Consider the following 16,249-nt stretch of genomic DNA (forward strand, 5'->3'; position numbering starts at 1 on the left):
ACTCTGTAAATCTTCACCCAAATCCTAATTAAAAAAAAAAAATAAAAGAGGGAAAAAGAAAAAAAAAAAACACCCTGCAATATCTGGGGAGACGGCAATAAGATAAAAAAGGTAGGGAAGGAGAATAGTGAAGAAAGATATGGGGAAAATGCAAAAAGAAAAACAAGGAACTAGGTTAACCACGAGAAAGAAAAAAAAAATTACAACCAGGAGTAGGGAAACGAAAAAAACCTGAAACCTAGAACCTGTGAGGGGAAGAATAAAGAATAATTGTGAAAGGACAAAAGTAATAGTAGTAGTAGTAGTTTTAGAAACAACAGAAACAAACAAACTAAAAAACAGAAAAAGGAAAAAAAAATCGAGGCACGACAGGGCAAGGCACCCATGCTCTGTCCAAGCACACAGACTGGTATGGAATTCATGCTGGCCGAGAAAGTGGGTGGGAGTGAGGGATGGCTTCACTCCCATTCACCAAGAGGGTGTGGGGTATAAGAGTAACAAGGAGAATGTCGCACATTTCCAGTCATCTGGGTCCGGAATGTCCTTGGGGTTCCTGGCAAGTGGAACCCATTCTTAAGTCCCTGGAATCTGGGAGAATGCTGTTGCTTTAAATATCCATAATGGTCAAGCCACTTGTAAACATTCAAAATGGCTGTGCCCTATGCACAGACAAAAGTCCACAGCAAATTCTTCTACTAGTTGGATTTTCAGTCCACTTCTATATCCTTCCCTTCAAAGCTCAGGGGTCCAGGATTATCTTCTGTATCTGTGTTAATTGGTTCCCCTTTTCTTTGTTAAAGAGGGTCTTTGCAGTGTTCTGCCTATTCCGCCATCTTACCAGAACTCTGACATGTATATTTTTAGTTTTATTCTAGATATTTGATTTTGTTTTTATGCTGTTGTTTAAGTAGTATCTTTTAAATTTTTTCTCTTTCTAATTATTGTTACTACATAAAAATAGAATTGATTTTTATATATTGGTCATATGTAGAATCCTTATCACAATTTGTTATTAATTCTAGTAGTTAATCTATTGATTACTTTAGATTTTCTACATACACAAACATGATGCCCAGTACAGTTTCATTTTTTCCCTTTTCATTTCTTATACCTTTATTTTTTCTTGCTTTATTGCAATAATATATTTTAAATAGAAATAGTGATCATAGGCTTCCTGGTCTTTTCAAGGTCTCTGAGGGAAAATGTCCAATATCCCAGATCAGAATAAGGAAATATCTTTGTAATCCTAGTTTCCTAAGAGAACTTACTGGAATCATCAGTGATTGTTACATTTTATCAAATGCTCTTTCTAGCGCTACTAAGATGATCGTGTGATTTTTCTTCCTTTATTCTGTTAATATGGTAAATAACATTAATTGATTAATGGTCAAATGTTAAAACAAACTTGCATTCCTGGAAAGGACCCAGTTTCATTATGAATTATTAGACTTTTCCGTATCTTTAGATTCAGTTTATTTTATTACCTTTAGAATTGTTGTGTAAATGCTCTTGAGGCATGTTGGTTTTTAATTTTCCTTTCTTTTAATGTCTTTTTTGGTTTCATATCAAGACAATGCTAAACTCAGTTCTCTGGAACATTTTGGTAAAACTTTTTGGTAAAATTTACTTGTAAAGTCATCTATGCCTAAAGTTTTGGGGTGGAAAATTTTTCAATTAGGATTTAAATATATATATTTGTTCAAATTTTTTTTTTCTTATGCTTAAGTTTTTTTTTTCCCAACAACTTTATTTTTTGCATCACATTTTGAAACACTTTATGGCACAAAGTTTATTATATTCTCTATTTAATGTCTATATGATCTCTTGTTCCCCTCTCTTAATTCTTAATTATCATGATAATTTTTTTTCTCTTTTTCTTGGTCATTGTTGATAGGGGCTTATTAATTTTATCTGTATTTTCAAAGAACCAAGCTTTAGAATTGCTGAGTTACTCCTTGAAAGTTAGTTTTTTTTTTTTTTTTAATCTCATTAATTTCTACTTTTATTGTATTTCCATTCTTTTATACACTTTAGTTTAATATCCCATTCTTTTCCTATCTTCTCAAGATGGATATTTAGGCCATTGATTTTTAGCTTTTCTTTAAAGTGTGTGTGTATATGTTTAAAGCTGTAAGTTTACCTGTAAGCACAACTTTAATTATAGCTTTCAACTTTTAATACGAATTTTCATTTTCTTTTATTTCACAATACTTTGTGATTTCCATTATCATTTCTTCTATGAGCTGTGTTTCATTTAGAAGTATATTGTTTCATTCCCGAACATTTAATTATTTCCTAATTATGTTTTTATAATTGATTTCTTGTTAAATCTACTCAGGTCAGCATATACTTTTTACATTTTCCGCTCTTTGAAATTTATTGATACTTGTGGTATGACCTAGAATACGAACAATTGAAAAGAATCTATGTTATGCAGCTTTTAGCTGCTTTGTTGTTGTTATGTGCCCTCGAGTCCAACACGACTCATAGCGACCCCTCCTTGGGTTTTCCAGGCAACCCCTTCTTGGGTTTTCCAGGCGGTATCACTATGGAAGTAGATTGCCCAAACTTCCTTCCGAGGAGTGGCTGGTGGGTTTGAACCGCCAGCCTTCTGATTAGCAGTCAAGTGCCTTAGGCACTATGCTACCAGAGCTCTTAATTAGATCAAGGTTGTTCATTGTGTTATTCAAATCTTCTGCATCTCTTTGTCTTTTTTTTTTTTTAATCTGCTTATGCTAGCATTATTGAGATTAGTGGTTTGAGTTCTGCCATGATGATTGTGGTTTTCTATATTTCTCTTATAGCTCTGTCAGAGTTTGTTTTATACATTTTGAAACTATATTATTAGGTGTATATATATTTATATTTCAAATTATATTACAAGTAAATTGACTCTTTAATCTTTATGAATTGTTTTCCTATATTTCTAGAAATTCTTCCTGCCTTATACCTACTCCAGCTTTCTTTTGGTTAGAGTGTTCATCTATCTTTTTTCCAGCCTTTTACTTCAAAGTTTTATGCATTGTTATTTTAAAGATGTGTCTGTTAAATGTGGCATATAGGTGGGCTCTAGCCTTGAATTTCAGCATTAACACTAAAAAAAAAAAAAAAAAAGTAAAGCCATTGCTAAATGAGATCGCATAGTGCCTAAGGCACTTGACCGTTAACCAGAAACCTGGCGGTTCAAACCCACCAGCCACTCCTCGGAAGGAAGGTTGGGCAATCCTATTCCATAGTGATACTGCCTTGGAAACCCAAGGTGGGGTTGCTATGAGTCTGGCCGACTTGACAGCAAATAACAACAACAACAACAACAAAGGAAAGAAGCTATGCATCTGGTTTCCCAGATGTTTCTATGTGTGTTGGTAAACAGATTGTAAACCAAACACCACCAGTCATTTGTTAGTGGCGTTGGCTGTGACTCAGGAACAAGCCAAGTAAATGATGACACAGGTCCTGAAGGTAGTAGCACTGATGTGAAAAGATCAGAGGCAGCCAAATGAGGGACTAAAGGGTGATTATTGTATCCGAAGGGAAGTACGAATTTAGGAAAGCTTAATCGTAGAGGCTGTAAAGGTCTTTCACACAAATTAAACATACCAACATTCCATAAAGTTTGGTTTAACAGAGTGAACTGAGATGGGTAAAGTCAAAGAAAACAGAAGTAATAATGGAGGGACTTCCCATGGTGGAGCCTATAAAGATAATAGACATGGGGACCAGAATTAACTTCTGAACTCCTAAGACATGCAAGGCACTATATTAGTGCATAACTTACATCTGCTGACTTAATACTGACACTGAAAAGAAAGCCTTTAGGAACTTGTCTTTAAAAACCATCCATGTTTTACCTTCACTTCTATTTATCCTATAGTTAAAGCATAATGAATATGCTCTGGTTGGAATTTTGTATCCCTTAAATTCCTTTAGAGTTTTATATAGGCTGTTCACAATTTTAGTGCTTCCACAATAATCCTATTTTAGCCAGCGGCACAATCTATATGATAGGCATTTCATTTAGAGATATTTTTTTTTATCTTATATGTTTCCAAAATAAATAGGCAGAAGAATTTCATCTACACCCACATCAGTAAAGAGCTTACTGATTTAAAAAAAAAGGGCATCAGTTTTTCTCTGTCTTTAAATCAGAGGAAAATCTTCCTGTGTTTTCTTGCCAAGAAGTGAGTCTTGCTTTGTTTATTGCACTTAAGTCAGATCTGCAAAATCAATAGTTTAAGGCAATCTGGATGATTTGTACTTATCACAGTTTAGAACCTGATTGTTAAGAGTCTGACTGACAGCAGAATTAAAAGTTCTCAAGTTCCTTTAAGGTGTTAGCCATCTTAATTAGCCTTATTTCATTTTTAATACTGTAAACAAATAGCAAAAATACTGTCTTCTGATTCAGTGGCCTTAATGATTAAGTGCATATTTTATTTTGTGCCTAATACAAGTAGGAGAGTGCAGATAAGCAATACAATGAGCCAAAAGTATGGATGACATGTTTGTTTGCATCAAACAAGAATACATTTTTACTTCTGTTTATAGAAAACATGTTCTTTGGCACAAGTGTCACAATAACTAGCAGGAACAGAATCTCATGGAATTTATTTTAAAGTATGTTGTGGGTAGATACCTAGGAATTCAAATTCCTACAGGAATGTAAGCCCTTTGGTAGTTCAGTGCCAAACAAGCAAATTGGTTCTTGTATTTGAAACTGTGCTTGTAGGGAAAAAAAAGTTAAAAATCTATATTAGAATACAATTTTAATTCTAGAGGAAGAGTCTTCCTGGGGATGATATTTATGTTTTTACCACTATTCAAATGCAGATACTGAACCTATGAAATATTCAACCTGAAATATCCAATTCAAAGGTTTTATGTATTTATTAAAGTTAAATTTGGCTCTTTTTATTTGTTTCCTTCAAGGCATTTTAATTCTGGGCTTAGAAATCATCTTTCTTCTGATACTTTTTTCTCCTGAATTCAACAATAATTGAATTCAACACCTCCGTGTGCTCTCTTGGCAGGCATTTAATAATATCCTTTTCATGTTCAACTCTGTTCTCTGAGCTAGGGGCCCAGGACTGGTAACATCATGGGAAGGACCAGATATAACCATAGGAAATCCAATAAAATTTAGAAAAGGAAAATATATATGTAATAAAATATATATAAAATCAAAATATATTATCAGAATTCTCCAGTAAAACAGAAACAATAGATACATATTTATTTAAAGAGGGAAGGAGGTGAGAGGGAGAGAGAGAGGAGGGAGATTTATTTTAAGGAATTGGCTCACGTGATTCTGGGGACTGGCAAATCCAAAATCCATAGTGTAGGCCAGGAGACTAAAACCTCAGTCAAGAGTTGATGTTGCAGTTTTGAATCTGAAATTTATAGGGCAGGCTGGCAGGGTGGAAACCCAGGCAGAATTTCTTCTGCTCCAGAAAACCTCAGTTTTTGCACTTAAGGCCTTCAACTGATTGGATGAGACGCTCCCACCTTATCAAGGCTTATCTTTACTTAAAGTTGACTGACTATAAATGTTAACCCCATCTACAAAATGCCTTCATAGAAACATCTAGATGTGTGTTTTAACCATCATAAACCAAAAACCCTCTGCCATCGAGTTGATTCTGATTCATAATGGGGATTTTTTAGGTATTGATTGATTTCTTTGCAGTTAGGAATTTTAGATGTATATGGAATGCAACATCATGCAGCAGTTAAAAAAAATAGGCATGAGTTCAAAACTTGCACTGAATTATGTATGACTTTGGGTAAGTTACTTAACCACTCTGAACCCTAGTTTCTTCCATTGTAAATAGAGATGACCAAGTCTCCTACTTAGATTTGATGTGAGAATTAAATAAGATGTATGAAATAATTAAGAGGTTAAATGTATGACAGGCCCAGGAAATTTTATCTATTAATTGGTATTTGAGAAAGTGGAAGCAATTGTACCTTGCTTTGATTGTCAGCTGTTGTTGTTGTTGTTAGGTGCCGTTAAATGGGCTCTGACTCATAGTGACCCTGTGTACAACAGAAAGAAACACTGGTCCTGTGCCAGCCTCACAATCCTTGCTATTACCTGAGCTCATTTTTTGCAGCTATTGTATTAATCCATCTCATTAAGGGCCTTCCCCTTTGTATCTGACTCTCCACCTTACCAAGCATGATACCCTTCTCCAGGGAATAGTCACTTCTGACAACATGACCAAAGTAGGTGAGACGAAGTCTGGCCATTCTCACTTCCAAGGAACTTTCCAGCTGCACTTTTTCCAGGACTGATTTTTTAGTTCTGACAGTCCATGGTACCAACACCACAACTCAAAAGCATCGATTCTTCTTTTGTCTTCCTTGTTCATTGTCCAGCTCTCACATGCATATGAGACAATTAAAATAGCAGTGTTCAGTCAGTACTAAGAGAAGAGCATTGACATAGCTTCTTCATTTTGAGCTTACCTCTGCTTCCCACATAATCTCTCAAGTGAGTCAGTCATAAAAGGCCTTCACCCTAGTGACACCCAGATAGTTGGAATTGATAAGTATTATCCAAATAATTAGAATCTGCTTAAAAAAAAAAAAAAAAAAAAGTAATTCTGAATTTTTCTCTCATAATTATTTCAGCGTTTTTTTTTTTTGTTTTTTTTTCTTGACAGCTAATAATGGCAGCAATTTCAGTGACTTTACTTAAGATCAGATCTAGGAAGAGCTAGAAGGACCATGTTATGAGTGTAAAGGAAGAAGTTTAACTTCCTAAGTAGCGGAGTGGGATCCATCCAGTTAATCCAGGTGCAGTAAGAAGTTGTTCAGCTGTAGGCATGAAAGGAGAGAAGCTAGATATCCCTATTTTCCTCCATTTATGAGTGGAATTCGCTCCTTCAAAATTCCATTCCTCTTCTGGTTTAAGGAGATCTGATGATGTAGTGGTTAAGGCATTTGGCTGCTAACCTAAAAAGATTGATGGTTCAAACTCACCAGCTGCTCCACAGGAGAAAGAAAAGGCAATCTGCTTCCATAAAGATTTACAACCTTGATGGTAATGAGTTTGGTTTTTTGGGTAAACAGAAACTCAGCACCCCTTAACAATTCTTCATTTCCCTTCCTACCAGCACTTCATCCACTAATATACTTTTGTCTCCATGTATTTGCCTATTTTAAGTATTTCAGATAAGTGAGTCATAAGAGTATTTGTCCTTTTGTGTCTGACTTTTTTTTTTAGCTCAGCATAATGTTTTCATCCATGTTGTAGCATGTATTAGGACTTCATTTATCTTTATGGCTGAATAATATGACCAAAATGTATTTATTGTTCCTCCCAGTATCTACCTTGGTACCACTACAAAATCCAGAGAGGCAAACCAAAACCAAACTCACTGCCATCAAGTTGATTCTTACTCATAATGACCCTGTAGGACACAGTAGAACTGCTCCACAGTGTTTACGGAAGCAGCCTGCCACATCTTTTGGTGGATTCAAAACATCAACTTTTGGGTTAGAAGTCAAATGCATAAACACTGTGCCACCAGGGTTCCTTAGTGTCTGTTTAGGGGGATGAAAACATTTGAAAATGGATAGTGGTGATGGTTGCACATGTAATTTGTTATTGTTAGTTATTTGCACATCATAGTGACCCTAAGGACAGTAGAATGAAACACTGCCCAGGTCCTGCACCATCATCAAAAGCATTGCTGTGTTTGAGCCCACTGTTGCAGCCACTATGTCAATCCATCTCGTTGAGGGTCTTGCTCTTTTTGACTAACTCTCCACTTTATCAAGCGTGATGCCATTCTGCAAGGACTGGTCCCTCCTGCTAACATGTCTAAAATATGTGAAATGAAGTTTTACCTTACTCGCTTTTAAGGAGCATTCGGCTGTACTTCTGCCAAGACAGATTTATTTGTTATTCCGATGGTGCATGGTATATTTAATATTCTTTGCCAACACCGTAGTTCTTTGGTCTTCTTTTTCACTGTCTAACTTTTACAAGCATATGAGACAATAAAAAATATCATGTCTTGGGTCAGGTGCATCTTAGTCCTCAAAGTGACAGCTTTGCTTTTTAACACTGTAAGAGATCTTTTGCAGCAGATTTTCCCAATGAAATATATTATTTGATTTCTTGATTCCTTCCATGGGTGTTGATTTTGGATTCAAGTGAAATGAAATCCTTGACAACTTCAATCTTTCCTCCATTTATCATGGTGGGGTTTATTAGGTCAAAGCATAAAATAATCCACTGCCAATGAGTTGATTCCAATTCATAGCAACCCTTTAGGACACAGAGTAGAACTGCCCCATAGGGTTTCCAAGGCTGTAAATCTTTTTTTTTTATTTAAATATTTGTGTATAATATTTCATTTTAATAATGGCTGTATTTGACAACTGCTTCACAAAATTCATGTATTTATTTTGTGCTTTGGGTTCACATTTAAAGAACAAAATTTGTTTTACATTCATGTTTGTGTATACTTGATTTCACACCCCAATTACCATCCCCAACCCTAGCCCACTCTCCTCCCCTCCCTTCTCTGTGACCCCCCTGCCCCATGACCTTCTTAACTATGTACTCCTGTCTGTCCAGTTTTCCCTCCATGTGAATACTGCCTCTCTGGTGCCTCATGGCCAAAGCTGTAAATCTTTACAGAAGCAGACTGCTTCATCTTCTCCTGCAGAGTGTGTGATGGGTTTGAACCACTGAAGTTTTTGATTAGCAATCAAATGCTTTAACTACTACGCCACTAGAGCTCCTTATTGATACACTTGTGAGGATTTTTGTTTTCTTTATACTGAGGTATAATCCATGCTGAAGACTCTAGTCTCTGATCTTCATCAGTAAGTGCTTCAAGTCATCTTCACTTTCAGCAGGCAAGATTGTGTCATCTCCATATCATAGGTTGTTAACAAGTCTTCTTCCAATCCTGATGTCATGTTCTTCTTCATATAGTCTGGCTTCTAGGATTATTTGCTCAGCATAGAGATTGAATAAGTATGGGAAATACAACCCTAATATACACTACAGCGAAACATTGCATAACATAAAGATTGTAATCAGTGTCACTGAATTGTACAGTTAGAAATGGTTAAAATGGCAAGTGGTTTGTTATATGCATATTGTTGTTGTGAGTTGCTGTTGACTCAGTTAAGAGTAGAGCTGCCCCATAGATTTTCAAGGCTGTGACCTTTCAGAAGCAGATCACCAGGCCTATCTACCAAGGTGTCCCTGGGTGGGATCTTACTGCCAACCTTTTGGCTAGTACTAGAGTGTCTAACCATTTGCATCAGCCAGGGACTCCATGTCCATATATATATTTTACTACACATGTAAAAAAAAGTTAATACCAAAACAGCTTCCCATTTAAAAAAATAAAAAACATACCATGTCCAAAATAAAGCATGTATCAGATTAATGCAACTTGGTTCTTAGGGGTTCCTATCCATGAAATTACAGATCAGGGATGTTTACCTCCTTCCTTCATGCACCTCAGGATTTAGCAGTTCACTGTGTTGGACCCTGCCCAACACAGTGTTATAGTATAGTTATAGTAGCACTTGGGTTCCCTCAGTATGAACTGCTTCTGACTTTCTCCGTAACACACACTACCTTCTCCGGAGAACTTAGGACAGCCACTTAACCTCCTGAGCCTCACTTTCCTTATCTGTAAATGGAAATGACGGTTGTTACTTTTCTTGTTCACAATATAGTTGTGAGAATACTTTGAGAAAACTGATTTGGAAGAGCTCTGAAATGATAACAGATGTCTCTGTAAGGTATCACTTGGCTAATCCTTCCCTCAGAGCCGTGCCTGGGAACACTGTGGTGGATGGCCTGCCGCAGTACAGGCTGCTGCTGTGAGCACTCAGAGTAACCAATGTTAATGCAGGGAAGCAACTTAACCTTTGCTGCTCAGATCCACCTAAGTCAAAATTGCTGTGGCTGTGGTTACTACATGTGATTATTATTCATGCCACTCTTTTGATTTCTCTGGTAAAGCAGCCAGTAACATTTAGCCAAAAGTCCCTTCTCGTTGTTAGCTGCCATTGAGTCGGTTCTGCCTCATGGAGTCCCCATGCACAATGGAATGAAGTACTGCCCAGTATGCACCATCCCTTTGATAGTTCTTGGTTGGACTATTATGCTCCATAGACTTTGCATTGGCTGATTTTCAGAAGTAGATTGCAAGGCTTTTCTTTCTAGTTCATCTTAGTCTAGAGGCTCCACTGAAACCTATTCATCATATAGAAACACACAGGCCTCCACTGACAGATGAGTGATGGCTGCACTTAAGGTACATTGCCTGTGAATCGGGCAACTATACGAAAGGAGAGAATTCTACCACTGAACCACTAATTCCTCACATATCCTTTCTTAGAACCCTCTAAACAGTTTTAATGTATTCGTCCCTATATTTCCAAAGCAGTGTGTGCCTTGTGCTTGGCACGAATGTTTTTCTGTCTTAGATTGTAAACCTGAATGATCTCAGATTGTACCATATTAATCTCTGTGTTCTACTTCACCCCTACCCAAGAAGCTAGCACTATGTTTTCATAGCAAGTAGATATGAAGTGTTGAATTACATTCCTGTCACCTGAAGTCATAGACCCTGATACCACACTTTTCTTGATAAAGATGAATAATACTTAAATCAGCATCATCCAGTGACTTGGATTTCTATTCTCCCTGTTCTCTTTATGTTGTTCTCTTTATAGACCAAGTTAATTTTCATTTTGAGGAGTGTTCAGAATTGTGAAAGCTAACACTAAACTTCTGTTGAAAGTCTTGGCATTGTAATGCTATTCATGAGCATTGGAAGCAGACTGACCTGAATTCAAATGGTAGTTCTACCATCCTCTACTTTTGAGCCTTTGGTCAAGTTATTTAACTCCTCTGATGTTCATTTTCTTCATTTGTAGAGTTAGGCTAATACTTGACCTACAGAGTGAAGTAAGGATGAAGTAAGTGTTCCTAGATCTGTTAGCACAATGCCTTCTGTGGAGTAAACACCTGATAAATGACATCTGCTATTTGCCATTATCCTTAACCTGTTAAATAGAGCATTTTAAATAGTATCCTGTTGATGGAAAATTTAGAGTATATCTAGATGATAGGAGCTCTGGTGGTATAGTGCCTAAGACATTTGACTGCTAACCAGAAGGGTGGTGGTTCAAACCCACCAGCCACTCCTTAGAAGGAAGACTGGGCAATCTACTTCCGTAGAGGTACTGCCTTGGAAACCCAAGGAGGGGTCATTATGATTTGGGACCAACTCGACGTCAGTGAGTTTGATTTGATTTGACTTTTATCTAGATGATAAAATGAAAAAGCTTCAGCAGTGTAAGTTGTTTTCTCATGATCAAAACTCTTCCTCAGACTTCTAAGACATGTCAATAAAAAAATTTCTCTTTTCTGTGCTTTATTGGACATCTTGATGAAGTATGAAATTTCTTAAAAATGAGTGTTTAGGAGGAAAAATTAAGACAAATTAAGAGGTTTAAATGAGTTATAAATTTTTCCTTAATGAAAAGTTGACTGTGTCCTGGGGACAAGTTTAATTATATCATAGTAACTAATGATGTGGGCTCCTCAGCTCTGTGACTTATGCTGTGTAATCTTGAACAAGTTACTTTTTCTCTCATTAAACCTTGATGTCCTCTTCTGTAAAATGTAAAATAATATTACTACTTCCTAGAGCTTTTGTTGCTGTTAGTTTCCACTGAGTCCTGGCCACCCTATTTGTGTCAGAGCAGGACTACTCCATCGAGTTTTCAAGGCTGTGACCTTTTGGAAACAGATTGCCAGGCCTGACTTCAGAAACACCTCTTGGTGGGTTTAAACTTCCAATCTTTTGGCTAATAGTCAAACATTTAACCATTTGTGGTATCTAGATTAGGATTAATCAAAGTAATACTAGTTAATACATGTGAAGTATTTAATATATGACCAGATTCGCAGTTAGCCCTCAGTATATGCTACCTATGGGTAGAAAACCGAGAAAGAGGAATTCCCACTACTAAAGGTAAAGATTAAACTTTTGTTCCTCCTTTTCTGAACACAGAATTTGCAGTTAACCACTTCTTTATGCCATGTTTAACTAAGGCTCCTAGATTCCTCATCTATAATAACTGCTCCCCAATTTCGAAACGAAATCAGGATAATTTGGAATTCAGGTTTCTTACCCTCTCTAAAGAAGCTCTGGTGGCACAGTGCTTAAGGCATTTTTTTTTTTTTTAATTAGGATTTGGGTGAAGATTTACAGAGTAAATTCACTTTTCATACAGCAGTTCACATATACTTTGTCTCATGTCATTGACCAAAATTTACAATGCAGCAGCTCCCCTCCCACTTCCTCCCCATAGTTACCTCCTCCCAGTGTCCGTCCCTTCATACTCTTCTGCACCCTGAGCTATCTCCCTGTGCATAAGCAGCCCTTCCTTCTCCCATGATTGTTCTCTCCAGGGCGTGTGTCTACTTGAGGTAAATGTTTAACTCACATGCCTGTACTTTGTTTGGCTGGAAACCACAGTTGTGGGTTCAATTCCAGACCTGAAGGGCAGCTAGGGGCCATAGTCTCAGTGGTTACACCAGGCTCCATTGGACCAGCAAACCTGGTCCCCACCTTCTTTTTTTTTTTTTTTTTTGCCTCCAAATGATTTTGAGTTTTATTCCACATTGTTCTCCCTCTTTATGCAGGATCTCCTACATCCCTTCCAAGTGGATGACAGTGGTAGCTGGGCACCATCTAGTTCTTCTGGTCTCATGGTTGTATAGGTTGCAGATCGGATGGTGTACCAGTCGCTAGGACTGATTGTTTCCATTAATTTTGGTTTTCTTCTTTCTTCTTGACGAGGAGAGACCCGTTGTTGCATCTAGATGGCAGCTTCCTAGCTTTTAAGGTCCCAGTCGCTACTCGCCAAAGTAGTAGGTGGAACAATGTTTTGTACAGTATGTTATGCCAATTGAGCTTGATGTCCCCTGCGACCATGGTCCCAAGCCCGCAGGATCAACTACTTGGTCCCTCTGGGTAGCTGGCTGTGACCAAGCAATGACCATAACCTTGCCCTGCTTAAGGCATTTGACTGATAACCAGAAGGTTGGCAGTTCAAACCACCATCCACTCTGTGGAAGGAAGACTGAGGAGTCTTTATTAAAGAAAGCAGTCTTTCTGTAAAGATTACCACCTTGGAAACCCAATGGGGGTCACTATGAGTCAGAATTGACTCAATGGCAGTAGGTTTGGTTTTGGTTTTGACCCTCTCTAAGCCTCAGTTTTCTTGTATGTAAATATGGAAAATTATAGTACCTACCTCTTAGGGCACATAACAACAAAACAACAACCTCCTAGGGCTACTGACTGTATCAAAACAGCTAATATCTAGCTTGTATCATAGTGCTGAACACATTATAATAAATGTGTAAACAGTAAACATCATCATCATCATCAGGGCCATCTATCACTTTGTTAATTTTTAGATGGAAAAACATTCCATGCTATTCCAAAAGTCTTTTGAGAAAAGGAGTTTACTCCTAATGAAACAACATATTAAAGTTTTGCAAAGAATTATTGATAAGGAGGTATCTATATCTACTTTTGTTATTTCAGACATTTCTACAAGTGGTTGGTGTGGTGGCTGTGGCAGTGGCAGTGATTCCTTGGGTTGCAATACCCTTAATTCCTCTTGCCATCGTTTTCTTTATTCTTCGACGCTATTTCTTAGAAACATCAAGAGACGTCAAACGCCTGGAATCTACGAGTGAGTATTAAGGATCTCAGGCTGGCGTGGCAATGCTAGCTTCTATTTATGCCATTATTAAGGAAATGCCTTGTTTTGGTTCTCTAGTGCAACTCTAACAGAAAAACACAGATGAGTGGCTTTAATAAACAGGGATTTATTCTCTTACAGTTTAGGAGGCTAAAAATCGGAGTTCCAAGTACCAGCTCTAGGGACTGGGTGAAATCCCCTCAACCTTGGGCTTCAACTCTGCCTCTTGTTCCCAGCCCACAGGAGTTGGAGATATGTCTTTACTCAGGCAGCTGCTGGCTGCTGAGGCTATCAAGCCCAAGGTCAACAAGTGAAATGGCACAGTCCCAAGAGAATCACACAACAAACACATTAGCCACTAGTTCAAGTCCAGGAACTATCATAAGATCAGCAGACAACATGGCTGGCTGCTGAATGAAGACTCAGCTGATTGCAGGATCCAAGCATGCCAAAAAGCTCAAGACATTTCTCAAAGCTGCTGCTTATATACTGGAAGCAGACCACATCCCTAAGGCAGCTATTCAGCTGCTCTAGTAGATTCCACCATGGAGTTGATTACCAGTCTCATCATGAGGAATAACTACATCCAGTTTCTCAGCCACTCAAAATCAGGCCCGGCCAGTTGACACACAACTTAAGTACCACAATGCTATCCCTGGTCAGCTTAGCATCTGTACACATCTTCAGTGGGTGGCTCCAGTCCCCTAGTTCATCTGAGTGGCAGCCTTACCCTCTTGGCCTTGCAGGCCCCGTTCCTCTGCCTCTTGGGCATGGCATCCCTGCCCCCTCACTTTTGGGCAGCCAATATGACCCATCCCACTGGGCCTCATGAAATGGCAGTCCCACATTCCAGAACCAAGTTAGTGAAGGTCTGACTCTGAAACCTGGGAGGCTGTGGTGGTTCTACTCCAGAGGCCATGGTCCTATCCTTTGAGGCTGAGGCAGCTTTGCTTCCCATTTCCTTGGTCTCTCTGCTTCTGCTAATTAATGCCCGAAGGCAACCCACTCTGCCAGGAATCTTCTGGCACAAAGTTATCAATGAGTTTATTGATTTTGGCCCACTAAGTACAGATCCTTCATTCAGTGTTTTGGCTTCAGAGGTTAGGAAAGGATCTAATTGTTTATTTGGTTGGCTTACTGAAGCATGGTTTATGCAGTTGCCCACTGCATAAATCACTGTAAATCAAGTTGAAGTACCAGACCTGCCTTGGTATAATGTAGAAGGTTTTCAAAGGCTTAGGAGAATTGGCATGTAAGAATGAATTTAACAGATTAGACCCATAGACCCAGAAATGGAGAGCCCAGAGGACATACTTTTTACCAATACATTGAGGAACAAATTGGTGAAGGGAGCCCCAGCATCTTTGAAGACTGCTGCAATTGCTATTTTATGTAAGCCAGATTTGACAGTGGGATCTGTCCTAATTTAATTAAGACACTTAATTATGATGGGATTGATTGGGCCTTGCAATGGTAGGGGCCAAGTGACAACAGTTAATCGACAAAGACAAGGTGGATGTGGTTAACATAATGTGGAGCAGAGTCAAAGCAGTAATCAGAATAATCTGACTTCTGTGAACTTGTGGCATTGGCTGTTTAGGCATGGTGTTCCTAGCAATATATGGGAAACCTACTAAATATTTACTTGATCTGTATAAACAGAATTCTAGGTCACATAAACAGCAGTCTAGACTGAATTGCCAGAATATGGAGTTATGGCCCCTCAATCAATTCCTAGACTTGATCCAGTTTACAGGCCTACTTGAATGAAGGCGAGTCTGAATCCCCTTGAGCAAGGACCCCACTACATTACTGAACATGTATACTGAATGAATGAAGGGGAGTCTAGATCCCCTTGAGGAAGGATCCCACTACATTGCTAAACATGTATACTTTGATCTTTCTCCCAGCCTTCCCCGAAGGAATCTGAGGCCTTTTACATGAGTGAGTGTTCATTGGGGAAAAGGAAATAATCAGAGTTTTCAGGGGCTACTGGATACTAGCTCTGAATTGACATTAATTCCAGGAGACCCCAAATGTCACTGTGGCCCACTGGTCAGAGTCGGAGCACATGGATGTCAAGTTATTGATGGTGTCTTAGCTCAGGTTCATCTCACAGTGGGTCCACTGGGTCCCTGAAACCATCCTGTAGTGATTTCCCAGTTCCAGAATGCATAATTGGAATAGACATACTTAGTAACTGGCAGATCCTGCACACTGCATCCCTGACTGTGGAGTAAGGGCTTTTATGATAAGAAAAGCCAGTGGAAGCCCAGAATATAGTGAACCAAAAGCAATACCACATTCCTGAAGGGATTGCACAGATTAATGGCCATCAAGGACTTGAAGGATGCAGGAGTGGTGATTCCCACCGTATCCACATTTTACTCACCTATTTGTCCTGTACAAAAAACAGATGGATCTTAGAGAATGAAAGTGGATTATCGCAAACTTAATCAGTTGGTGACTCCATTTGCAGCTG

At 38.3% G+C, this 16,249-nt stretch overlaps 1 protein-coding gene across 1 annotated transcript in view; it reads left to right on the forward strand.

The window, feature by feature from the left end:
- The window catches only part of ABCC4 (ATP binding cassette subfamily C member 4), a 441,806-nt gene that overhangs the window by 337,990 nt on the left and 87,567 nt on the right, over positions 1 to 16,249 (forward strand). The window contains exon 20 of the mRNA XM_007944012.1: positions 13,608 to 13,758. Within this exon, the coding sequence (XP_007942203.1) occupies positions 13,608 to 13,758 (151 nt within the window). The remainder of the gene's footprint in view (positions 1 to 13,607; positions 13,759 to 16,249) is intronic.

The sequence above is a fragment of the Orycteropus afer genome, unplaced genomic scaffold (genome assembly GCF_000298275.1).
Source record: "Orycteropus afer afer isolate SDZICR_OR568_19922 unplaced genomic scaffold, OryAfe1.0 scaffold00117, whole genome shotgun sequence".
In the NCBI taxonomy this organism is placed as follows: domain Eukaryota; kingdom Metazoa; phylum Chordata; class Mammalia; order Tubulidentata; family Orycteropodidae; genus Orycteropus; species Orycteropus afer.